The sequence below is a fragment of the Desmodus rotundus genome, chromosome 1 (genome assembly GCF_022682495.2).
Source record: "Desmodus rotundus isolate HL8 chromosome 1, HLdesRot8A.1, whole genome shotgun sequence".
Classification (NCBI taxonomy): domain Eukaryota; kingdom Metazoa; phylum Chordata; class Mammalia; order Chiroptera; family Phyllostomidae; genus Desmodus; species Desmodus rotundus.
This window is the reverse complement of record NC_071387.1, coordinates 42,308,104-42,334,234: the sequence shown is the minus strand read 5'-3', so window position 1 is coordinate 42,334,234 and position 26,131 is coordinate 42,308,104. Positions and strand designations below refer to the sequence as shown.

Here is a 26,131-nt window from a genome sequence, read left to right as displayed (position 1 = left end):
CATTCGTTTACTTTCAACCAATGTATGCTGTTAGAGCTAAAGTGAGTCTCTTGTAGGTGTTGAATAGTAGGATCTTGGTTTATTTAAAAAACCATTCTGCCCATCTTTGTCTTTTGGGGAATTTAATTACAATTAAAATAATTACTGGTAGGGAAGGACTTACTATTGCCATTTTGTTAATTATTTCCTATATACCTTTTAACTTTTTCTGTCATTTTTCCCTTTATTCCTTTGCATACAGTGAATTTTATTTTTTTAGTGACATGTTTTTATTCCCTCATTTCCTTTTGTGTATTCTTATAGATATTTTCTCAGTGGTTCCACAGGGATGACATACAATGTTTTAATTTTTTTATACACTTCAGCCATATTGTATATGGGTTTCATTATATCTACACCTGCATTAACACTTCTCTTCGCAGGTTTTTCTTTTTTTAAAGATTTTATATATTTATTTTTAGAGAGAAGGGGAGGGAGGGAGAATGAGAGGGAGAGAAACATCACTGTGTGGTTGCCTCTCATGCCCCGCCACCAGGGACCTGGCTCACAAACCAGGCATGTGCCCTGACTGGGAATCGAATCAGCGACCCTTTGGTTTGCAGGCTGGCACTCAATCACTGAGCTACCCCAGCCAGGGCATATTTTAATTTCATAACAACATATTTTAACCTGATACCAACTTAACTTTAATCACATCAGTAACTTCAGTCCATTAGAGCTTGCCTCCCCAACTTTGTTGTTGGTATAACAAATGACGTTTTTCTATATTATGTACCTGTTAACATAGACTTACTTTTATTCCTTTGTCTTTTAAATCCTGTAAAAGAACAGAAGGTGGAGTTACAAAGTAAAATTGCAATAATACTGTTTTTATATGTCCATGTATTTACCTTTACTGTAGAACATATATATGTGTGTGTACACACACACACATTTGTCTTTCTTAATGGTTTTATGTTGCTGCCTAGCATTTTTTCAACTTTGACTCCCTTTAAATTTTCTTGTAAGGCAGATCTATTGGTAATGAACTCCCTCAGCTTTTGTTTATCTGACTATATCTTAAGTTTTTACTCATTTTAAATAGATGTATTTTGCTAGATATAATGTTGTCAGTGGACTTTATTTTTATTTTTTTGTGTTTCAGCACTTTAAAGATATCATCTCTGTTCTGGCTTGTGAGATTTCTGCGCAGAAATCTACTGATAGTTTTATTGAGGAGTCTGTGTATACGTCAGTATTTTCTTGTTGCCTTTAATCTTTCTTTGTCTCTGATTATCATGTTTCTTGATTGAGATTCTTGGATTCATATAGCCATGTTTTTCTTCAGATTTGGGAGTTTTGGTCATTATTGCTTCAAATAAGTTCCCTTCCCCTTTCTTTTTCCTCCTTTTGGACTTATATGATACGTACATTTGACAGTGGCCCATGAGTCCCTTAGGCACTGTTCACTTTTCTTCATTAAAAATTTTCGTTTCTCTGTATTATTATTTTATTCATGTATTTTTTATTTTTAAATATTTTGGTTTCAAGGTTGCTGATTCATTGTTTTGTCTGTCTGAGTCAGCTTTTGACTTTCTCTAGTGAGTTGTTCATTCAGTTACTCCTTGTACCTCTCTTGGGGAGTGTGTGTTTCTCTGCTTTCATTCAAGGTTTTTAATTTTTGGTTGATCTTACTTACATATAACATTGTGTAAATTTAATGGGATAACCTATTGAATTGATACATTCCTTTACAGAATTGGGCAACAATAGGTTTACAGCTGTGAGTATGCAAAACACAGAGTTTATTCTTGTATTAATTAGTTATTGTATTATGTTCCACACCTACTTTTGCCTCACCTTGTATTGCATTATGAGAACCACTGTAATTTTAGCTAACACCTTCACCGTGCCACATAATTATCATTTCTTTTTTGTGGTGAGAACATTTAAGATGTAGTCTCTTGGCAATTTTGTAGTATATAATGCAGTGTTGTTGACTATAATCACTATGATGTACATTAGATGGCCAGGCTTACTCATTTCCTAGTTGCAAGTTTGCACACTTTAACAACACCTCCCCAATCCCCCCACATCCCAGCTCCTGGTAACAACCATTCTACTCTCTGTTTCTGAGTTCGACTTTTTTGTATCCCACATCAATATTTGTCTTTCTGTATCTGGCTTATTTTACTAAACATAATGCCCTCTAATGTCCATCCATGGTACAGCAAATGGCAGGATTTCCGTTGTCCTCATGGCTGCGTATTTCAGATATTTTATTTCTTGTGTGTATCCCTTCTCTGTTGATGTCACACTTAGGTCGGTAACATATCTTGGCTATTGTGAATAATGTTGCAGTGAACATGGGAGCAGAGGTTCTTGGCGATATCCCATTTTCCTTCCCTTTGGGTGTACACCCAGAAGTGGCATTTATGAATGACATTCAAGATTATTCTTCATCTTTGGTTTTCTTCAGTTTGAGTATGATATGATAAAATCTAAGTGTAGATTTTATTTTGTTTTGTTTTGTTTTGTTTTTGTATTTTTCTGCTTGGTATTCTCCTTGTTTCCTGGATCTATGGTTTGGTGTGTTTATCATTAATTTTGGAAATTTCTCTTTAATCCTTAACCCATTTTTTTTGCTTTTTTTTCCTTCTAGCATTTCCATTATGCGTATGTTACAATTATTACAATTGTCCTCCAGTTCTTGGACATTCTGTTTCATTATTTTTCTTTTATTATTTCCCTTTGTACTTCCGTTTGGGAAGTTTATGTTTATGTATCTTGCTGGTTTTGGATTAAAGAATTTCCAGTTGTTTATTGCAAGTATATACAAATATAATTCATTTTTGTATTTTGTTCTTATATCAAGCTGCCTTACTAGATTCATGTTATTTGGGTAATTGTGATTAAAATGTAAAAACATGGAGCTCAACCGCAGAGGTCATAACTTAAATGATGTTTGGGCAAACATACAATCTTAGACAAGTGGAAAAATGAAGGTGAGCTAATAAGATTATAGTTGGATTCAGTTTTCTGTTACGTATTGGGTTGGCCAAAAAGTCCATTTAGTTTTTTCCATAAAATGAAAGACACATTTTTCATTTTCACCAATAACTGTATTGATTTGGATATTTTGAATATATCAGCTCTCTCCCGCTATTGGCTTCTAGTGGGTGGAGGCCAGGGCTGCTGCTAAACACCTTCCAACCTGCAAGACAGCCCAACAGCAAAGAATTATTTGGCCACGATGTCAATAGTACCGAGAAACTTTGCAAAAACATTTTTGACACATTCAATTAGTCACAGCATCTCCTCCAATACTGCACAAATCTTTTTTTGAATTTCAGTTGTGTTTTTACCTTTCTTGAAATTAAGCACATATGCTGAAAGTGTTGCTTATTGTCTTCCATCTTCAATAATAAAATGGACAAAGAGTTCACCAATTTTGATATTTTTTTAAACATATGCTGATATGACAGTTGTCACAATACAACCTAACAAAATTGTTTCTAATGACATTAAAGACAACTAAGCACTACTAGAGCCATCGTATGGAAAAAATCAAATGAACTTTTTGGCCAACCCATTACCTTATTTGTAACTATATTTTCTTAACACAACATTTTAGGAATGAAGTGCACCTAACTTTTAAAATGAAAAATATTTGAATATTTCAATTTTATTTTTTTAAATCTTTTTTAGGAGCTGTGGCTCTGAAGAACCTGGAAATTAAAGAAAATGCCCTGGTATGTTTTGGCTATAAGAAATTTGTTAGTGCATTTATATAGACTTTTTCCTGATTTACTTTGTCACCTTAAATAATTTAAGTTTGAGAAAATTTTTTGAAAGTTTTGTAAAATGTGAATTTTACAAAAATAGATTATTAATCTCCTTAAAATCACAAACTGACAGCATAATTTTCTCCATTTAAAAAAACTTCTAATATTTCTTTATGGTTTTATTTTTAAAAGTTATTCAAGTATAATTGCAACACAATATTGTATTAGTTTCTGTATATTTTTTTACTTATTTTCCCAGTTAGTTCAATTTCTTATTTTAACCAGTTTTTAGTATGGAACTGAGTGGCATTAATTACATTTACAGTGTTGTGCAGCCGTCAGCAGGATCCGTTTCTAAGACTTTCTCATTATGCCAGAGGGACCCCTGTAACCATGAAAGAACTAACCTTCCAGTCCTCCTCTCTGTAGACCCTGGCAGCCTCTAATCTACTTTCTGTTTATGTTCATTTACCTACTCCAGGTTCCTCATATAATTAGAATAATGCTATTTTGTCATTTTCTGTCTGGCTTGTTTTGCTTAGTATAATTCCTTCAAGGTTCACCAGTGTTATAGTGTATATCAGAACATCTTTCTTTTTTATGGCCAGATAGCATTCTACTATATGTATTTGCCACATTTTGTTTCTCTGTTTTTCTGTTGATGGACACTTAGGTGGTCAGTATTACTGTAGAACCTTTTACCTATTTACTTTCTTTTTTTTTTTCGCAACCTTATTTTCTTTTTCTTTCTTTTTCTTTTTTAAAAAGATTATATTTATTTATTTTTAGACAGACAAAAAGGGAAAGAGAAACAGAGGGAGAGAAACATCAATGTATGGTTGCCTCTTGCACGCCCTTCACTGAGAAACCTGGCCTGCAACCCAGACATGTGCCCTGACTGGGAATTGAACCCATGGCCCTTTGCTTCACAGGCCTGCCCTCAATTCACTGAGCTACACCAGCCAGGGCTCCCTGTTTATTTTCAGAAAGATCAGTCTTCTTGAATTTTAGGGATTTGAGCACAATAATCATATTATATATTTATAAATTTAAATGTGTTGAAGGTAAAGGGAAGATGTAAGTTAACTTAAACTCTTTAAATAATTCTAGGAAAAACAAATAGGCATCGATTTTGTTGAACTATATGTGTACTAATATTTTATATTTATATATTTTTTGTAGAGTCAACTGGATGTACCATTTAAAATTAAAGTTGGTCATATAGGTAAGCTCTGTTTATTTCAATGTTCTCCTTACTAGATGTGCAACCAGAATAATATACTTAGTATTCTGTAATGCGATATTTTTTATGTTTCTGAGCATTAATTGAAAATAATCATGTGTTTTCATTTAGGTGGAACTTTATAGCTTAAATATATTGCGTGGTCCACATATTCTTTGCCCAATACATATGAAATTATACATCTTATTAGTTGTTAAAAATGAGTTATTTAAGAGCCAAAACTTTGAGCGTAACCCACTCAGTTAGGTTTCTAACTAGTTATCATTTCTGTATGCTGATTGGCCATGGATATGTGCTGTAAGGAGTAGAGTCTAGAGCAGCCAGACAGTGTGGCTATGGAACTATCAGAAACCAAGTTTCTTCCCACTAGAAGTTTTCTAGGTTTCCATAAATGTTATGCTAGTCCTCATTCTATGTTATTTTCCTGGTGTTGATATTTTGCATTTTAAATGTATTGCTGGAGCAAAAACTGATTGGAATATGTGTTTTAAAATGTTTGATTAAAAGGTACAAGGAATAAGAAGCATAAATTGGTAGGTACAAAATAGACTTGGGGAGGTTAAGAATAGTATAGGAAATGGAGAAGCTAAAGAACTTATATGTACAACCCACGGACTTGAACTGAGTGGAGGGAAATGTTGGTGGGAGGAGGGGTGCAGGGCAGAGGGGGATTAAGGGGAGAAAAAATGGGACAACTGTAATAGTATAATCAATAAAGTATACTTAAAAATAAGATGTTTAATAAAAACATGTATGTTTGGTTTCTTAAATTATTTGGCTTATTGTTGTCAACTTCATTGCTTAAATTACTGTTTGAACTTTATTTTTTAAATATTGTGCATGATGATAGTGTCATTATTTGAGACTTGAAAGTTACCTAGATATACTTTATTGTACAGATAGTTTGTGTAGTAGGATTTATATGTTATTGTAACATTGGTGTCAGTGGGGGAGCAAGGTATTCTGTCTTTTCTTTTTACACAAGTTGACTCAAATTTAATATTTGCTGTTAAAAATAAAACCCCATAGTCATGCTTGTAAGCAAGATAACTCAAATACTTCTTTCACTTGAAACTTGTAAAGTGACATTTCATTAAGATTCATTTCTTGACAAAACAATGTTCTTGTTATGGAAGGTGGCCACTATAGAGAAAACTGTCTTGGAATGAGTTAACATAAAGCACAATGAAGCTCTGTCTTTTTAAAAAATGAAATTATCAATCTCTAATCCTGAATTTCCTTGGAATTTTTTATTCTTATTTGTTTTTTACATAGACTCATATTGTTTTATTTTTCATTATATTTTATTGATTATGCTGTTACAGTTGTCCTGATTTCTTCCCCTTTGCCCCTCTCCACCCAGCACCCCCACTCCCTCAGGTAGCCCCCCACCCTTGTTCATGTCCATGGGTCTTGCATATAGGTTCTTTGGCTACTCCGTTTCTTATACTGTACTTTATTATTTTCTATGTCTAAAGCACTTGTGTCAGCTGAGTTCTCTCTGTTCCTTGTTACAAACCTGAGAATATCTGATGGACTCATTTCTCCTCTGTGACATAGAGCAGTCAGGCTGCAGAGGATGGGATGGGGGTAGCATAGGAAAAGTGTGCATTTTGGAAGCAGAGAGCCCTGCCCCCGTTTACTAGCTGGGTCATACTGTGTCCTCAGTATTCTTATCTGCCTAATTGGGAAAGTCATAACCACGAAGGGTAACCATTATTTTCATCATCATTCTCAGTCAGTAGTTCCTCTTGATTGAGGACTATAAGCTATATAGTGAATCTACTAGCGCTTAAAGTGCATTATCTCATTTTGTTCCCATGACCGTCTGATGGGGACAGTAATGCTGTTTCATTCTACAAATGAGGAATGAGGCACAGAGTGCCTAAGTAGCTGCTCAAGATTTATGATGGTTCTTGGTACAGTAGATTGAGTGTTTTTAAAAAATTATTGTACAATTGATCCATTTTCCCCCCACCCATCCCAGCCATCCCCACCTCCCATCCTCAATTCTACCCTAGTTTGGCTTTGTCCATGTGTCCTTTATAGATAGAACAAGGTATTTTGAAAGCTTATCTAAGTTATGTGATAAATATCTCCATAATTTTGTACACTTACAGTTGGTGTTAGACTGTGGGATGCCCCCTCCCGTGGAGCTTTCCCCATCGTGGATGAGAATGCATCATCCTGGACACAATCTGTTGTTCAGGTGGGAAAGGGGTGGCAATTCCCTCTAGTGGAAAATGCCCCAAGCCCTTCTCTGAAATGGTTTTTATTGTAATCAGTATGTGCAGGGATATATAGCATACATGCTTAGCTCATCAATCAATGAGCTATGTCCAAAGGCTACAGTTATAAAAAAACAGATACTATTTATAGATGACAATTGAAACACAGAGATCTGTCTCAGGTCAGGGTCTGTTAGACATGCTGATGTCAAATGGTTGTTATGGCTTATTTCATGAGATAAGGAGTTCACTCCTTATGCTTTGAACTTAAACATCTGGTTTACCCCAACAGGCTGTAGCAAAGCAAAGCAAGCTTCAAAGGATACAATGTATTCTTCAGGCCTGATTTCCCACGGGAACCCTCAGTGTTAGTATCCCTTCGTGCCTGCCACCTCCACTCCCTGTGTTCCGGTGGAGATTTACAGGCCTCTCTCAAGGCCTGCTCACGAGGGGCTACAGTCTCTGGTACCACACAAAGTGGCCCCCAGCAGTTAGACCGTTTGCCCAAGGAAATTTTCATTATCTTACATTGCTGAGACATAAATTATCTCCACTCCTCCCAATTTAAAGGCATTTTAGTATCAATAAGAGGGGAAACCATGGCACCCATTACTTTTCCACCTAACATTTATTTTTGCATATTTCTATATGATATTTTATTTGTACCCTTTAATTACTTGTAATCATAGTATATGTACAATTCCATACTCTTAACATTTAATAACGATTTCCCATTAGATATAATCCATGTTGATTTGACCTCATTTATTTTTTATGGTAGTGTTATAATACAAGTAATATATATTTGGACATTGTAGAGAAATCCTGTATTTTCAAAGCTATAAGAATATTACAGTATATATTTTCATGTAGCTTTAAAAATTTTCCAAAAGTAATCGAATTTTATAATCACTATATTTCAGTGTTTATAAATTTAACATCAATCCAAGAAAAGTAAAAAAATGTACAAATAGAGTGGATAGATCTGATTCATTTAGAGCCTGCCCTCTTTCTTTCCTCTTTTTTCTTGCCTGAGTATTTGACCATGGTAATAAGGTAATTTTTAGTGTTAATACATGATAGTGGAAAGTATACTGCATTAAGTACCTAATACACAATAATTTCCATACTCATTTAAGGTGTTGTTTGCACACCTGTCATTCTTTAATATCATTTTTTTCTTCTGCTAGACAATAAGTTTCTTGAGAAGTAGATTGAATTTTTATTGTATCCACAGCACTTAGCACAATACCTAGCATATAGTAGAAACATAATTTGTTGGATGAAAGAAATACATGTTTCCAAATGAGTGGTACAGTAATACAACTAGTTTTATAGGAACATGTTGTTCCCTTGCTATTATTGTATATTGTTAATCTTACTGATCTTTCAAACTTTTCCACATTAAGTATACAGAATTCCACATTTGTCTAATATAAATATTCATACATACATATTTTAAAAGTAGCTGTCTTCATGTGGGTGATTTTTGGAATTAACCTTCCTTTATATTTTTAATGAAGTTTCCGCATTTTCTATAAGAAGTCTACATCTTATAATGAGAGAACAAAAGTTTGGTTAAAAAAAAGATTGAGTGATGAAATGCTACATTATTAATTTTATATGTTTTTCTTTGATTACTTAATGCTATTTTGTCACTGTTCTCTGTCCTTAAATTCATTTACTTTTTTGGATTATTAATGCATGTGTATATGTGTGTAATCAGTCTGCTCGATACAATTATAAATAAACTCAAATATGTCACAACTCATTTCATTTTGGTTACATTTTGTACTGTACAGGAATTTGAAATGGTCACCATCTTCTCTGATTTCAAAACTTAGAAAGTTATTCCTCTTGTAGAAATCTGATAGGTTCTTTTTCTCTAGATTGACATTGTGTGAAGGAATCTTTTTCTCATTTTGGGTTTTTTTAAAACATGGGTTATGAAAAGAGATCTAAGTAGATTTTTTCCCCTTGCCAAATTACTAATCAGTCAATGTGATAATAATGTATTTAATAATCTTTCCCTTTCTCAGTTATGACAGCTCTTTCTAAATCTAGAGACCATACTTTCTAAATAATTTTAAAATATTTAAAACTCTTTATTATATAAATTTTCTAAATACAAAGCTAGAGTTGATAGTATAGACAACCCCTTATATAGTATTTTTTCATTCAAGATGTTTAGTTTTTTTTGCTATTGGGTTGTAAAATATTTGTTTGAATAATTCTCAATATTTCCTATGATCCTCATCATTACTAGAGATATTTGTGTGTACATACTCTGATGGTGATAATCATATACATGTATGTTACCGTACATACATTCATACATTGCATAATGACATTTTGGTCAACAACAGCATAATGACATTTCAAGGTACAGTATATGGTCCCTTAAATTATAATGGAGCTGAAGAATTCCAACTGCCTGGTGCTGTTGTAGCTGCTGCAACTCAGCGCATTCACTCATGTGGTTGTGGTGGTCCTGGTGTAAACGAACCTACCGCACTGTCAGTTTAGATGTATAGCACGTCCACTTAGGTATACTATATAATCCTTGATAAAGATAATAAATGACTGCTGCTGTTTTACATATTCATGCTTTTAATTTGTATTTTAGAGTGTACTTTTTCTATTTTAAAAAAGTTGTTTGTGAATCATTATGCCATGTTAGGCCCAAAAAGGGCCTCATACATCTTGTGCTTCTCAGTCACCTGATTGTATCATTTTCTCTTGTGCTGTATTTAATTTTGTGTTGTTTTGTACAAGAACATTCTGTACAGGTTTGTAGCCCAGGAGCAATAGGCTATGCTTCATCGCTTAGGTGCATACTAGGCTAGACCATCTAGGTTTGTCTAAGTACACCTTATGATGTTTGCACAATGACAAAATCACCTAATGACAAATTTCTCAAAATGCATCCCCATTGCAAAGCTGCACATTACTGTAGGAGGGGGACCCCCCAAAAGAGAATTATCTTCTGGAGGGCGAGCCCCTTGTAGTATAGGCCCCTGATAGGTGAGTGTTCTAGGAACCTATCTGTATCAGTGTACCAGCTGGTGGTGTTGTGAGAGGCTGCATTCAGAATCAGTGAATTTTTTTAAAGACTCTTTCAATGCATTTGCCCATTTCATGATGGTGATTTACTGGCACACTTACCCGCACCTCACTGAGTGTTTAGTAGCTTGTGGCCAAAGAACGGCATGACCTTGTGCCCTGCCCTCCCTATTCACCTGATCTCACCCTGAGCGACATTTTTTTGTTTCCCCATATGAAAAAAGTCCTCAAAGGAAAACGTTTTGCTGATGTGGAAGAGGTAAAACAAAAAAATGGCAGAAGCACTTAAAATCATCAAAATCGACGAGTTCAAAAATTGTTTTGAGCAGTGGAAAAAACATCTTGATAGGTGTATTACATCAAATGGAGAGTATTTTGAAGGTGATTGAAGTTTAATCATGTAAAAATAAATACAGTTTTTTAAATAAGTAAATTACATTTTGGGGGGGTCCCCACTCATATATATGAAAATAACACAAAGTATATAATCTACTTTTTTAAAGTAAAGGGAAACTCTACTTACAGAGATTTAGAGTAAGAATAAGAAGATTCTAAATTATAATGTCAAGGATTGTTGGTTAATAGAAGAAGAATATTAGAATGTTTGTGATACAGATTGCCATAAAAATAAACTTATAAATGTTTAAGTTATCATTTAATAGATTTTCCAATGATACTAATACAAATAATTTCAAATTTTCACAAAAAGGCTTGTTTTTCATTGTAAAATAGCTTTGCATAAAGTGACTGAGCTTGTGATGTCAGAGGCCACTTTATCTGCTAATGTCTGACTGAAAATAGGCTGACAGTAAGTGTTGGTTAAATGAATATTTTTTTGTCTTTTTTTTAATGTAGGTAATCTAAATCTTAAAATTCCATGGAAAAACCTTTATACTCAACCAGTTGTAGCTGTACTGGAAAACATTTATTTACTCATAGTGCCTTCTTCTAGTAAGTCATATTATAAACATTTTAATTTAAATTACTTTTTTGCGAATGGAAAGTCTTTATATTTGTTCTAAATACTTTTGGGAAAAATTTTTAAAAGATTTTATTTACTTATTTCTAGAGAGAGGGGAAGGGAGGGAGAAAGGAAGAGAAACATGGATAGGTTGCCTCTCATATGTTCCCCGACCGGGAACAGAGCTGCAGCCCAGGCGTGCGCCCTGCCCGGAAACTGAACCTGCGACCTTTCGCTTTGCAGGATGACGCTCAACCAGCTGAGCTATATGGTCAGAGTACTTTCAGGGAATTTTCTTTTAATATTTAAATTTGGTAAAAGATAATTGAATTAAATTGGTTTTTATGTTAAATTTTTGCAGACTTGGAACTAGAGATTATTTCCTAGTATATTTTTTGGAATGAGTCTATTTAAATTTAAGATAATTAAGGTTCTTCCTTTTTATGTTTCCTGTAGTAATAAAATATGATCCTTTAAAAGAAGAAAAGCAACTCTTGGAAGCAAAGCAACAGGAACTAAAAAGAATAGAAGAAGCAAAACAAAAAGTAGCTGATCAAGGTAAACAAAGCAAATAAGAATGGCAATAAGAAATGGGGGAAAGACCTAAATATTGGTTACATTTGAATATTATTTTTCTCTGGAAACACTGAGATTACTTAACAAATATGAGAGAGCTTTATTACAGGAGCATTTTAATGTAGTGTGTTCTATCATGTTTATAGAAATTTTACCTTATAAACATTTACCTTAGAGCAAATAATGCACCTAGCCTATAAGGGTGAGGTTAGTTTTTAACTGTAACTATAGTAATTAATTTAATTAATTTTGTTTTCTTATCTTTCTAGCCTTTAAAAAAATTAAATTTATTGGGGTGAACTAGTTAATAAAATTATATAGGTTTCAGGTATAAATTCCTACCATACATCATCTGTATATCATATTGTATGTTTAATACCCCAAGTCCACCCAAGTCCATCACCATTTATCCCCCCTTTACCCTCTTTTTATCTGCCCCAACCCCCTCACCCCGTCCCGGCAATCACCATACTGTTGTCTGTGTGCATGAGTCTCTATTTTTTCTTTGCTTAGCTAGCCTTTTATTTTTATTCTTTTTATCAGTTCACCTTTTGGATGTACTTTGTCCCTTGATATACTTAAATTTTCCCAAATCCATTTATTTGCTCTCTGGTTTCACATCCTTTCCTATTCAACCCGGACCAAATGGTCCGTTACTTTAACCCCTTCTTTTGTTGGTGGAAGAGGTGTCCTGCAGAAATTTAATCCTTTTCCACTTGTGCTTCATGCAGCATCAGCAGCTACCTTTTGTCCTCAGACTCTAACTTCTCTCTCTAGTGAATCTTTCTTCTTAGCATGTAAATGTACTGTAGTGTTTATCTTCTATCATAAAGTCATGTTTCTAACCTGGTCATGTGCTTATCTTCTCCTCTGTCCTTCATTTAAAAATTAAACATCTGAAAAGAAAAGTAGATATATGAGGTCTGTCCAGAATGTACCCAGCCGTGCACTATGAGAAGTACAGACATTTATTGAAGCAGATACAAGATACAAGAAACATTGTACATAGGGCAATGACGCCTCAGTCCCCTTCAAAGTAGGCACCTTGAGACCTCACACAGTTCTCCTAATCGTCATCAGCTGTCCTCCAGTCCTCTCTTTCCTAAGTCCTCTAGGATTTTTCCTTTAATTTTTTTATTTTATTGAGATAAAATAAATACATATACATTGCTTTAGAAGGTAAATAGTAGTGTATGACCTATAGTATAAAAAAAATTCTGTCTCCTGGCTTAACTACTCCCTATAGATTTGTTTTCGTGTTTTTAAGGGGTTTTTTTCATTTATTTCCAAATGGCTACATAAGATGATTATATCTTTATTACTTGATTTATTATATTTATATATCATTTAATACATAAACTTAATTTTATGCACTATGAAGATTAACCTCTTTTCCATATTCCCAATATAGTTATATCACATTTTTGTTCAAATCAATATTCATTGTTTATGTTCCCATGGCTTTATAACAAGAGTTTACCACAGAGCCAAATAGTGTTCTCTGATTACATATATTTTCTGGTACAAGTTTATTATTTGCTTGGCAATAGTAGGTTCATCTAGGTCTGATTGTTTATGATGTAGATCTTTTTACTTATTATGTGTTCTTGGTGTGATAAAATCTCCCTGTACCTTCATTATGTGGTTTCAGAGTTGGAGCCTGCCAGGTTAACTGTCTCCAGAACCAACCCATGCTTATTAGTGGTGTAGGAAAAGGATAGTTGCTTGGCTCTGTGGCCGGGAGAAGGAGAGTACCTGGAAGTCTCTTAACTGCTCATTATACAGACTTTAAATCAATCTGTGTATTATCACCCTCTCCCTCCACCATTTTCTCTTTACTATTCATATTTTCTGAGGACTCCAGTTCCTGAATCTTTCCAGGGTTCCTTAATTCCTTCCTTCCTTCCTTCTCCCCTCCCCTCCCCTCATCTTGTGTGTTATTGTTATCTCTGTCTCTGGGCATTTAGGAATGCATTTTCTTCTCTAAGTTGGCTAAGGCCATCTTCTTTCCAGCTTCTATTTTTTTGATGCTATCTATCTCTTATATATCCTTTTTCCTATACTCTTCCTTTTAGCCTTCTGAATTTATCTATGTTTTCCCTTTACTTTTTGCATTAATGGAGTTTTACTGAGGAATAGAGAAATATTCCTCTTAGATACAATCCATCATGTTTAATAAGATGTCCCTCCTATTTCTATGTATACTTAGGTCTAAAGACAACTGTTTAACCATGCTTAAAATTGATCAGAGATACCTTACTGTTATCATGTAGAAGTTTGAACTCCTATGCAAGATATATAAAAGCTGTTGTGATTTGAAACCTGCCTACCTCTCCAGCCTCATTGTTGCTTCTCTCATATCTCCTGTACTGTTTGCTCCAGCCATACTGACCTATTTGTAGTTTCCTGAATGTACCAACTTCTCTGTGACTGTGTCTCACTTCCTACGTTATCCAATACACATTTGAGAATTGCCAGCATATTTTAGACTCTAAGGTGTGGATGATATTCCCTGCAGCAGGGGTACAGAGTGAGAAGAGAAGCAGTCCTAGCACTGAGCCCTAAGGAAATCCCACATTTCATGATTGTGTCGAGAGTGTTAGAAAAAGATGAGCAAGAAGGAGTGGTCAGATAGGTAGAAGGAAATTTGGAGATTATGATTCCATGGGAAAGAGGGTGTTTTAGGAAGAAAAATGTATCAGATCCTACTGAGATATTAGGTAAATTGAGGATTAGGAAATAATCATTTTATTTAAGATCACTGGTCACCTTAGAAATAGATATTTTGATTGTTGATTTCAGAGAAGGAGCTTCCATTTCTTCCAAAGTTGGCAGCAATGTCATGTACTAAGGGAGCAGTGGGAAGGTTGTTGGAACTTTAAGGAAATTCAAAAGTAATTTTTAAATAGTTGTTCTGAAGAGAGTGAACAAGTTGATTGGAGAATTGTAGCAAGGTTGCTGGTTGGTGTAAGTTGGGGATGGCTAATTTACGGTGATTCCAGTCTGTCCTGTTGTGATTTTTCTCTTGCAGTGTTCACCTGGCAAGACATAGGCATGTTTATATTAAACATAGATAGTTGGTTTTATTCAGGGTTGGAGTTGTATTGACAGAGGAAAATGAGAAAAAAAGACCAAGACTTTAAAGTGTTGGTGAAATAAATTATGGAATCTGAGCTGGATTAAGAAATCAGGAGGGAACTAATGGATGGTCAAAGATTTAGCATTTAATTGAATGAACAAGTTTATGGAGTAAAGGGTTTTCTTAGGTAGTGGTGTGATATAAAGATTAAAAACCTGTCTTCAAAGAGCTTATGTGTACTTACTAATTCTGAAGTCCTTATATTCAAATATATTTACTTCTCATTCACTCACACTGACATTTTCATCAACTTTCCTTTAAGGCCTCCTGCACCAGCCAAATAAGGGAGTAGTAGGTCATTAGAGGAAAAGATAGGTAACGCATATATGCAGGTAGAACAGGACCGGAAAGAGGAAAGAAGATAGCTTTCACTGGCATTTTTAAGTGGAAGAAAAAAGGGGTAGTAACTAGTTGTTATCAAAGGCATATTAAAAAGGTTAGGAACCTCAATTTCTTATTCTTTCTGTTTCCCTGAAAAGTATTGAAACTGGAGATAGTAAATATAGTTTTTAGGAAAAAAAAAAACCATGAAGAACTTCATTCTTGCCAGGCAGGACAGAGGGAAATAATTATCGTATTTTGTAGTCATCAGGAGGAGAATCACATTCAACTGTTTTACACCTCGAATGACAGACAACTTAGGATGTTATCTCTAATTTTGATAGAGTCCGTCTTTGCTGCTTTCTCTGGCTTTTCTCATTTAAGCCTATTACAATTCTTACCTAATAATCTTCATTGTTTTTCATATCTTTATTTACTCAGGTATAGTCAACAGAGGGAAGTTATACAATTTAATACCAATACATTCGGCAAGGTTGGCTTTAGTTTCCCTGAACAAGAAACTAGTTTTTGAAAACTGTGTTTTTAGCTACTTTTGAAAAGTCTTTGGTACCTAAGACTTTTTGGAAAGCAAATCTGCAAATACAGATTTTTTTCTTTAACAAGGTAACATTTATGTTACCTCAGTATGTGGAAATTTATTGAGTATATTTTTCATTCAAGTTAAAAAAGAAATATTTGTAATTCTAGAAAAACACCTGGTTGAGAGACAGGACACTTTCACAGAAAAATTAATTACTCAGATCATAAAAAATCTTCAAGTGAAAATTTCCAACATCCATATTCGTTATGAAGATGATGTAAGTATTTTAATAGATGATACTTGTTTTTATATTTACATATATTCTACTGTTTATTAAAATCTGCTCTGTAGAAGCCAGAGCAGGGAAGTGGAGGGATAGGGCTAAAGATGACGTGATCTTTTTTTCCTTAACTATAGTTGTAATTTGCAATCCCTACTGTCTTGCTTACACTTTTGTAAAATGTTCAAACATTAGATACTGAAAAAAAGTGCCTTTCTTATTGCCTTTGATAGGTGGGAGTTATGAATTTAGCTATTATATATTTTTAATGTACTTCAAATTATACAATATTTATCTCCTGGGATGAGCACTGGTCTAGGAATCAATAGAACAAGACTTAAATAATTGAGCCCAAATAGATCAGGGATTCTCTCTAAAACACATAATAATTAGGTTCTCATAGTACTATTGTGAGGGTATTGTGAGGGTATATTACTACTGTACAGCACTAATGCATTGATACTATTTTAATTTATACTATATTAGGAAAAATATATGAATAAAAGTTCTGAAAAGTATTAAAATGTTTTTGAATGTTTGAAACTGCTTACTTCCAGAAAGTGAGCTTTTTTTTATAATGTGAATTTTGTCCCACTATTAAAACCTGAGTAAAATTTACTGTGTTTCCTCTTTAGATCACAAATCGAGAAAACCCACTGTCATTTGGTATTTCCCTTCAAAATCTCAGCATGCAGGTACTTTATTTCAAAATAAGTTTAACTATATTTAATTGTGTAGTATGGTCAATCAGACTACTAATTACTATTCACTTATGCCACCATCAGAAATAGGCATCTATATAGGATTGGTACAGACAGTGCATAAATTAGATTAGAAATGAGGATCGGTAATTTCACATTTAAAATTATGGTTGATAATCAAATTCAAGTTAAAATACGAGGGCCTGTTTATATTTGTTAATTATCATAGTTGCTACTTTTTTACCTAAAAGAATCCATTTCTGAGTATGTATAAAATAAAAGTAATAAATGTTTATTTTAGAAACTTCGATAAGTCATGGGAAGTGTAAAGAAACAAATCACCATGTCCTTGCCACCAATATTAATAATAATAATCTTTCTAATTTTTCAAATTGAAGAATTTACAAGTATAGGAGTACACAGAGGATTATGAAACATTTGCTTGCAACCAGAATGACTCCTTGTTAAATTTGTCATTTGGTTTGACTTATTTGTCTATAAGTTCCCTTTTTCTTTTCACAAAGTTTTAAATACTTTAAAAGAATAAACTGTCATGAATAAAGTTTAAATATCTTTGTTCTCTACTACACTTTCCTCCTACCACAGAGGTAAACATCCTAAGTTTTTAAATTTTACATAATATAACCATTAAAATTTTATATGGTATTTGGTAGATTTTTAAAAGTTTACATAAGTGTTTTATGTGCTTCTATAAATTCCCTTTTTCTCTTCACAATGTTTTTGACATCTATGTTGCCACATGTAATTCATTTCTATCAGTTTAACTGCCATATAGTGTTTTATTACATGCTTTTATTTGTTACATCCATTGGGTTTTTGTGTATGATTTCTTTTTGTTTTTTATTATTATTTTTTAACCCTCACCTGAAGATATGTTTACTGATTTGAGAGAGAGAGAGGAAGGGGGCGAGGAGAGAGAGACATCAGTGTGGGAGAAAAACATCTGTCGGCAGCCTCCCATATGCGCCCCAACCAGGGACTGAACCCGCAACCGTATTTTGTGTATGGGACAATGCTCCAACCAACTGAGCCACCCAGCCAGGGCATGTGTGACTATTGTTTAAAACATGGGTCCGCTACAAGCAAAAAAACAGAAAAAGGGAAAGCCAAATGAAAAGTTACTCAATAAAGTTGTGTGGGGTAAAATGGCAAATGCTGCTGTTATGTTGAAAAACTAAGGATGGAGAATTAACTGTTGGATTTGGCATTGTGAAAGTCATTGGTGACTGTGACAGCCGTGGTTTTGACCATCACCTCTGGAGGTCCTTGGAAACTTGTCTCCCAGCCCAGACCTATTCAATCAGAAACAAGAATGGGCCCAGCAATCCATGTTTTAAAACCCTCTATGTGATTCTGTTGCATAAGAAAGTTTGAGAATCACTGTTCTAAATTCAGTTCTCTAAAAAAAAAAAATGAAAACCATCTTTTTAAATGAGCAATTGATCACGTTATTGTCCTCAGTGGCTTTTATTGCTTTTAGAATAAAGTCCATAGTTTTGTCTTCGGGTCGTTTATAATCCTTTTGTGATCTGATCCCAAGGAACATACGTGGTCTCAGCTCTTTTGTTTTGCATTATGTTCTCTGGTCATACCGGGTCTCTTAAGTTCTCTGAATTTAGAACTGAATGTGTTCTCTGAATGTGTCATGTATTTGCTTATCTTCCTAGGATGAATCATTCCCTTGGGATCTTAGAATCAGTAATTTCTATTCTCGTGTCATATATTAGGTTAGATATCACTTTTTTCATCACACTCCGAGTTTGAGGCTCCTACTGTGTTCTCTCTATAGTGGCACTTGTTTGTAATTGCTTCTCATTTGCTTTTTCAATCAACAAGGAGCTCCTTGAAAACAGAGACCTTCTTATAGTCAGTTAATATTCTTTCAGTGTTATGTTTTTGAGGACATTTTCATGGGAAATTGGTCTAGGACATGATAGATGTGATTTATCACTCTGCCACATATGACATGGAAATGACAGTTTTACTACCATTTTTCCTTTTCAGACAACTGATCAAAACTGGGTTCCTTGTTTACAGGATGAAACTGAGAAACTATTTCGTAAGGTAACAAATATTCTATTTCGTCAACCCAGAGAGTTGACAGAAGAGACTTTTAGAAAAGCTAATGGTAATATATAACATGAGTGTATGTGAATTGTGTTTACTTGCCTAACTCTGTTATATCACTGAATTATTTGGGACTTCTGAAAATAGCATGTGCTAAAGATCCTTCAAAGAAAATGAGACATATAATGAACCATTTATTTTCAGTTAATCCGATTGGATAACCTTTTTGCCTATTGGAATGTGAAGTCTCAGATGTTTTATCTTACTAATTATGATGATTCATTGGTAAGTAATTTTTTATATGTGTATACACATATGTTGATATTGTATTTTGCATAAAGATTTTTTCATTGTCATTTATCTAACATACAGTAGTGAGTGGTCATTTTTTTAAGGCCAAATCTGCTAGCAGAATTCACAGAAACAGGTGAATGCATATGAGGTCTGTCCAGAAAGTATCCAGCCACGCAATGAGAAAACTAGAGACATCTATCGAAGAAGATAAAAGACAAAAGAAACATTGCACACAGGACAATGAAACTTCAGGCCCCTTCAAAGTAGGCACCTTGGGACCTCACACAGTCATCATCATCAGCTGCCCCGTTGTATTTTCCTGAATCTCATCAATGGTCTGAAATATCTTCCCTTTCAAGGGTAATTTTAGTTTCGGAAAAAGCCAGAAGTCAAAGAATGCCAAATCTGGGCTGTAGGGGGGCTGAGTCACTGGGGTGATTTGATGTTTCATCAAAAAACTATAACACATGGTTTATGTGGGGGCACATCATCTTGTGAAGCTGCCAATCACCAGTTGCCCTTAGCTGCAACCTTCTGAATCATCTGAAGTTTCCGTGGAGGAATGTTCAAGCTTAACACAAAATTTAATGCAGATTCATTGCTCTTCCCACTCAGTCATTTTGAGTGTGATGGCCACACAGTACACATGCTCACTCAACAGCATCTACCGCCCTCACTGACCAGTACAGTGAAGTTGTCATTGCTCACAGATGTGCATTCCAGTTCACTCTCCTTGGTTTCCAGGTTAACATCGCTATTACGCTAACTGTTCTCTTTATATTAACGATGGTTAGACTTTTTCCAGACAGACCTCGCATGTACCTGTACGTGAACATGTACAAACATACACCTTGTTTTTAATAATTGACATAAAACATTATATTAGTTTCAGCATAATGATTTGATATTGCATATATTACAAAATGATCACCTCAGTAATTCTAGTTAATACCTGTCACCATACATAGTTGCAATTTTTTTTCGTGGGCTGGGTGGAGGAGGGCAAAGGGGCAAAAATTGGGACAACTGTAATAGAATAAGAATAAAAAAGAATACAAATATTTTTTTCTTGACATGGGAACTATTTTTAAAGTATATTTTATTAATTATGCTATTACAGTTGTCCCATTCTTTTTTTCTCCCCTTTATCCTCCTCTGCCTGGTACCCCCATTTCCTCTAGCATTCCCCCTCTTTAGTTTAAGTCCATGGGTTGTATATATAAATTCTTTGGCTGCTCCATTTCCTATACAATTCTTAACCTCCCTGTGTCTATTTTGTATGTACCTACTAATTACACTTCTTATTCCCTGTACCCTTTCCCCCATTATCCACCCTCCCCTTCCCTGCTGATAACCCTCCATGTGATCTCTATTTCTGTGAATCTTTCCTGTTCTAGTTGTTTGCTTAGTTTGTTTTTGTTTTTGTTTTTTTAGGTTCAGTTGGTGATAGTTGGGAGTTTGTCATCATTTTACTTTTTACAGTTCTGATCTTCTTTTTCTTAGATAAGTCCCTTTACCATTTCATATAATAAGGGCTTGGTGATGATGAACTCCTTTAACATGACTTTATCTGAGAATCACTTTATCTGCCCTTCTATTCTAAAAAATAAGTTTACTGGGTAGAGCAATCTTGGATGTAGGTCCTTGCCTTTCATGACTTCTAATACTTGTTTCCAGCCCCTTTTTGTCTGTAAGGTTTCTTTTGAGAAATCAGCTGATATTCTTATGGGAACTCCTTTGCAGGTAACTTTTGTCTGCTGCTTTTAAGATTCTCTCCTCTTTAAACTTGGTTAATTTAATTATGATGTGTCTTGGTGTGGCCCTCTTTGGGTCCTACTTGTTTGGGACTCTGAGCTCCTGGACTGCCTGGAAGTGTATTTCCTTTGCCAGATTGGGAATTTTTCTTTCATTATTTTTTCAAGTAAGTTTCCAATTTCTTATTCTTCCTCTTCTCCTTCTGATACCCCTATGTTGAGATGTTGGAATGTTTAAAGTTGTCCTGGAGGTTCCTAAGCCTCTCCTCATTTTTTGAATTCTTATTTCTTCATTCTGTTCTGGCTGAATGTTTATTTCTTCCTTTTGCTCCAAACCATTGATTTGAATCCTGGCTTCCTTCTCCTCACTGTTGGCTCCCTGTATATTTTTCTTTATTTCACTTTGTATAGCCTACACTTCTTCCTTTATTTTGCATTCATATTCAGTCATTTCTGTGAGCATCCTGATCACCAATGTTTTGAACTCTGCATCTGATAGGTTGCCTGTCTCTGTGTTACTTAGTTCTTTTTCTGGAGTTTTGATCTGTTCTTTCATTTGGGCCCTATTTCTTTGTCTTGGCACACCTGTTTTGTTGTAAGGGGCAGAGCCTTAGGTATTCACCAGGGCAAGGCAACCCACGTGTTGTGGTGCTGTATGTGGGGGAGAGGTCAGAGAGGGAACAGTGCTTCTTGCTCAGCTCTCAGCTGCCTTGCCTGCATGTCTGCCAGCCGCCACCTTGCCACACATCCTCTCCACCCTGGCTGCACATCTCTGCCCCTCCTACCAGTATGGATGAATGTTTCTTCTTTAACTTCTTGGTGGTTGGGCTTCCATACAGTGTGATTTTCTGGCAATTCTGGATGTTCTTTATTTTTAGATTGGTTGTTCCCTTCTTTTGGTTGTGCAAGGGGGCAAAGGGTACCTACCTACACCTCCATCTTGGCCTGAATGCTGCTGAATTGGGAACTTTTAACATTCCCTTGGCAACTTTTAAATATGCAATGCAGTATTATTAACTACAGTTACCATGCTGTATGTTGAATCCCTGCTACTTATTTATTTTATAACTAGAAGATTGTACATTTTGATTGCACCAAGGGTAACCACCAGTTTATTCTCTATATTAATGAGTGTTTTTTGTAGATTCCACATATAAGTGAGGTGATACCATATTTGTCTTTCTCTGCCTGACATATTCTATTCAGTGTACTGCCCTCGAAGTCCACCTGTGTTGTCTCCAATGGCAAGATCTCCTTATTTTTCTATGGCAAAATTATATTTTGTTACATATGTGGCCACATTTTCTTTATTCATTCATCCGTTGGTGGATATTTAGTTGTTTCTATATTGTCCGAAAACTGTAAATAATGTTGCAGCGAACTGCATTCACGTAGTTTTTGAGATAGTGTTTTTGTTTTATTTGGATAAGTACCCAGACGTGAAATTGCTGGGTCATGTGGCAGTTCTGTTTTTACTTTTGTGAGGAATCTCCAAACTGTCTTCCATACTGGCTGCACCAGTTCACGTTCCGTCAGCATTGCGCAAGGGTTTCCTTTTCTCCGTATTCTCTCCAACACTTGTTATTTCTGGTCTTTTTGATAATACTCATTTCAACAAGAATTAGGTAATATTATATTGTCATCTGACTTGCATTTCCCTGATTAGTGAGGTTGAGCATTTTTTCATGTACCTGTTGGCCATCTGTATATATTTTCTTTGGAAAAATGTTTAGTCAGATCATCTGCTCATTTTTTAATCAGATTGATTGTTTTGCTTACTTTTAAGTTGTATCAGTTCTTTATGTATTTTGCATATTGACCCCTTATCAGGTATATGAATAGCAAATATTTCCTCCCATTCCGTAGGTTGCCTTTGTAGTTTGTTGATTGTTTCCCTTGCTACTCAGAGGCTTTTTAGTTTGATGTAGTCCCTCTTGTTTTTGTCTTTGTCGCATTTGTTTTTGATGTGAGATCCAAAAAAATCATCAGTAAGACAGATGTCGTGGAGCTTACCATGTATGGTCTTTCTCAAAGTTTTATGGTTTCAGGCCTTGCATTCAAATCTTTAATCTATTTTGAGTTAATTTTTGATTATGGTGTAAGATAGCAGTACGGTTTTATTCTTTTGCATGTATCTGTCCAGTTTTCCCAAATTTAATCCTTTGTAGTAAGTTAATTAAGCATTTGTAGGAGCTTATTTCTGGGCTCCCTGTTTTATTAGAGACTGATAGACGCACTGATCTATGTGTCTGCTTTGGTTCTAGTACTATACTGCTTTGATTGCTGTAGCTTTGTACCAGAGTTTGAAATCAGGGAGTGTTGTGCCTCTAGCTTTGTTCTTGTTTCTCAAGATCGCTTTGGCTATTTGGGGTTTTGTGATTCCATACAAACTTTATGATTGTTTTCTTTCTGTGAAAAATGCAGTGGGAAATTTGATACAGATTGCATCGAATCTATAGATTGCTTTGGATAGTATGGATATTTTAACAATATTAATTCTTCCAATCTTGAGTGTGGAGTATCTTCCCATTTATTTGTGTCTTCAGTTTCTTTCATCAAAGTTTTATAGTTTGCAGTGTATCGGTCTTTCACCTCCTTCGTAAATTTATTCCTAGGTATTTTATTCTTTTTGAAGCAGTTATAAATGGGATTGTTTTCTTAATTTTACTTTCTGATTGTTTGATACTAGTGTAGAAGAAATGCAACAGATTTCTGTATAATTTTGTATCCTGCATCTTTACTGAATTTGCATATTAGTTGTAACAGGTTTTTTTGAGTGGAGTCTTTAGAGATGCTATAAATAATATCATGTTATCTAAATAGTGACAGTATTATTTCCTTCTTTCCAATTTGAATGGCTTTTCTTTCTTTTTCTTGCTTAATTGCTCTAAGTACGGCTTCCAGTACTATGTTAAATAAAAGTAGTGACAGGGGGCATCTTTGTCTTGTTCCTGATCTTAGAGGAAAAGCTTTCAACTTTTCACTGTTGAGTGTGATATTAGCTGCAGGTGTGTGATATAAACCCTTTATTATATTCAAGTGTACTGATCATAAGTAGAAATTGAACTTTGTTAAATTTTATATTTGTGCTTGTATATAAGTATGTTCAAACATACACATAAATCTTAATATTTCTAAGATATTCTTTTATGAGTTACTGTCTTTAATGAAATATCTGACTACTATAATATTTTTATATGTAAGTCCTCCTAAGTTTTTCTTAAAACTGCTTTTAAACTTTTATTTTGCATATAATAGGATTTTGTCAAGATAAAGGCATATTGGCATTAATATAAATAAAAGCAACTTGTTTTTTAATAGGACAGCTTGAAGGCTGGCATTGTCGATGAAAATATTGTTCCAGAAGGTTATGATTTTGGTAAGTACATTTCCTAAAATAAAAATTGCATATTTTATTTTATTAATCAGCATACATTTTAAATCAACATTGTTGATATTATTGTGATATTTTATGTTTTCTTATGTAATTAAATGTATTTATAATATATATGTATGTGCAAAAGCAAAACACATATATTATTTATTGTTGTTGAGCTACTGGCTATATATCAAACCAATGAAAACCAGGAAAGAATAATGTCCAATAAGAGGGGTTGCTAATAAATTGTGAAGTCTCTACGGATTATTTGATAAGAATTACGATACTTTTCAAGACATTTTGACATGGCAAATACAATTTAGTAAGGCCAGCTGCTGTAGTCTATGGTGTGATCTTACTATTTTAAAAATGGTTACTTAAAATTTTTCTTCTTTATATTTTTTCTGGTTTTAAATTTTCTGAAATGAACATGTAGTACTTTAACAATCAGAAATAAGTTACTAAAGTATGCAGAGAAGTGGAGTGCTGTTTCTTTTACCCTGAAGGCACTCAGTAAATATTGATTGGCAATGGGTAACTTAGTTCTTGGATTGGCTGACAATGTCATTAACCATGACTATCCTTCCTGAAAGTATTTCTTTTTCTGACTTTAGTGATATGTTTCTGTGTACTACTTTCATAAATATTCTTTATTAATTTTTTTGAAGTGGCTCCTTTTGTGCTCACTCTTAAAATATTATTTTCATGGTTTTGAATTGATTTCATTTTCTTGATTCTCTCCTCAAAACTTTAAGAACAGATGGGATTGTCTGTGATGTGTGTTGATTCTCAAATCTGTCACTTTAGGTTTGACTTCTTTTTCCTTTCTTAAACTGTCATTTCCTACTGTATCAGTCAGGGCCCAGTGAGGAGAGAGAAACCACAAAGTATTTTGAGTAGGGACAGTTTAAAGAATTACAACTATTGTGTAACAGGGGATTGGATTAACAAAGGGAATATCTGTAGAAAAGTAGAGAGAAATCTAAAAAATCAAGGAATAGTAGATAGAAGAAATAGCTCCTAATCAATGACTGAGAAGGAGTATCCAAAGAGAGGAAAGTCTGCCTTCCTCAGCACTGAGGTCTAGAACGTGTTGGAAAAGGCATGGCCACGGCTCACTGGTTGGAATTATTGAAATAATTGATCATGGCATTTCAATAGGGTAGGGAGGGGACTGAGAACGTGAAGCAGAGGTGAAGGACAGAGAGAGGGTCAATGAATGGTACATCCCCCAGCACTCGAGGGTTTGGTATTGGAAAACTAGAGCTAGAGGCGGTGGTGGTGGTAAGGAGAGTTTGATGCTTGAGACCAGGTTTATAGAGCAGGCGAGGATATCGGTGCAGTCGGGTCTAGTAGGTGAGGTAAGGGTGGAGAAGTCCAAGGAACCGACAGGCCACAATTTTGGAAAGATCGTTTGTGTATTGAAATCACTTGGAAATTAGGGTTACCAGGGCTAAAGTCTGAGAGAGGTAGGAGGGGGTGTAGCACAGAGATGGTAGTTGATTGCAACCAGGGACAGTATAATGGGTGGTATACCTTTTATGTAACACAAGAATTAAAGTTGGAGAGAAGAATAATTTTATTTTTCAAATACTGATATTTTTACTTTATACATATACTTTTTAGACTTACTATACCTTCCATTTATGTACATATAAAGATTTCTCATTTTTAACTGTATAGTATTCTATTGTATAGATGTACCATCTATAATGAATTTAACCAATGATCTATTAGTGAATAGCTTTTTTCTTTTTTAAAATTATATTTTATTGTTTATGCTAATGTTCCATTCAACT

General features: G+C 34.5%; 1 protein-coding gene across 4 annotated transcripts in view; it reads left to right on the top strand.

Annotated features, from left to right (window-relative positions):
* VPS13A (vacuolar protein sorting 13 homolog A) overlaps window positions 1–26,131 on the top strand; it is a 204,021-nt gene that overhangs the window by 12,379 nt on the left and 165,511 nt on the right. For all 4 annotated transcript variants that reach the window (XR_008426793.2, XM_024555661.4, XM_045191605.3 and 1 more), the window contains exons 2-10: window positions 3,688–3,731; window positions 4,947–4,989; window positions 11,154–11,249; window positions 11,716–11,817; window positions 16,004–16,113; window positions 16,752–16,811; window positions 18,843–18,902; window positions 19,110–19,190; window positions 24,275–24,332. Coding sequence is in view for 3 of the 4 variants with exons in the window: in XM_024555661.4 (XP_024411429.2) it covers window positions 3,688–3,731; window positions 4,947–4,989; window positions 11,154–11,249; window positions 11,716–11,817; window positions 16,004–16,113; window positions 16,752–16,811; window positions 18,843–18,902; window positions 19,110–19,190; window positions 24,275–24,332 (654 nt within the window). In the remaining variant the exon portion in view is untranslated. The remainder of the gene's footprint in view (window positions 1–3,687; window positions 3,732–4,946; window positions 4,990–11,153; window positions 11,250–11,715; window positions 11,818–16,003; window positions 16,114–16,751; window positions 16,812–18,842; window positions 18,903–19,109; window positions 19,191–24,274; window positions 24,333–26,131) is intronic.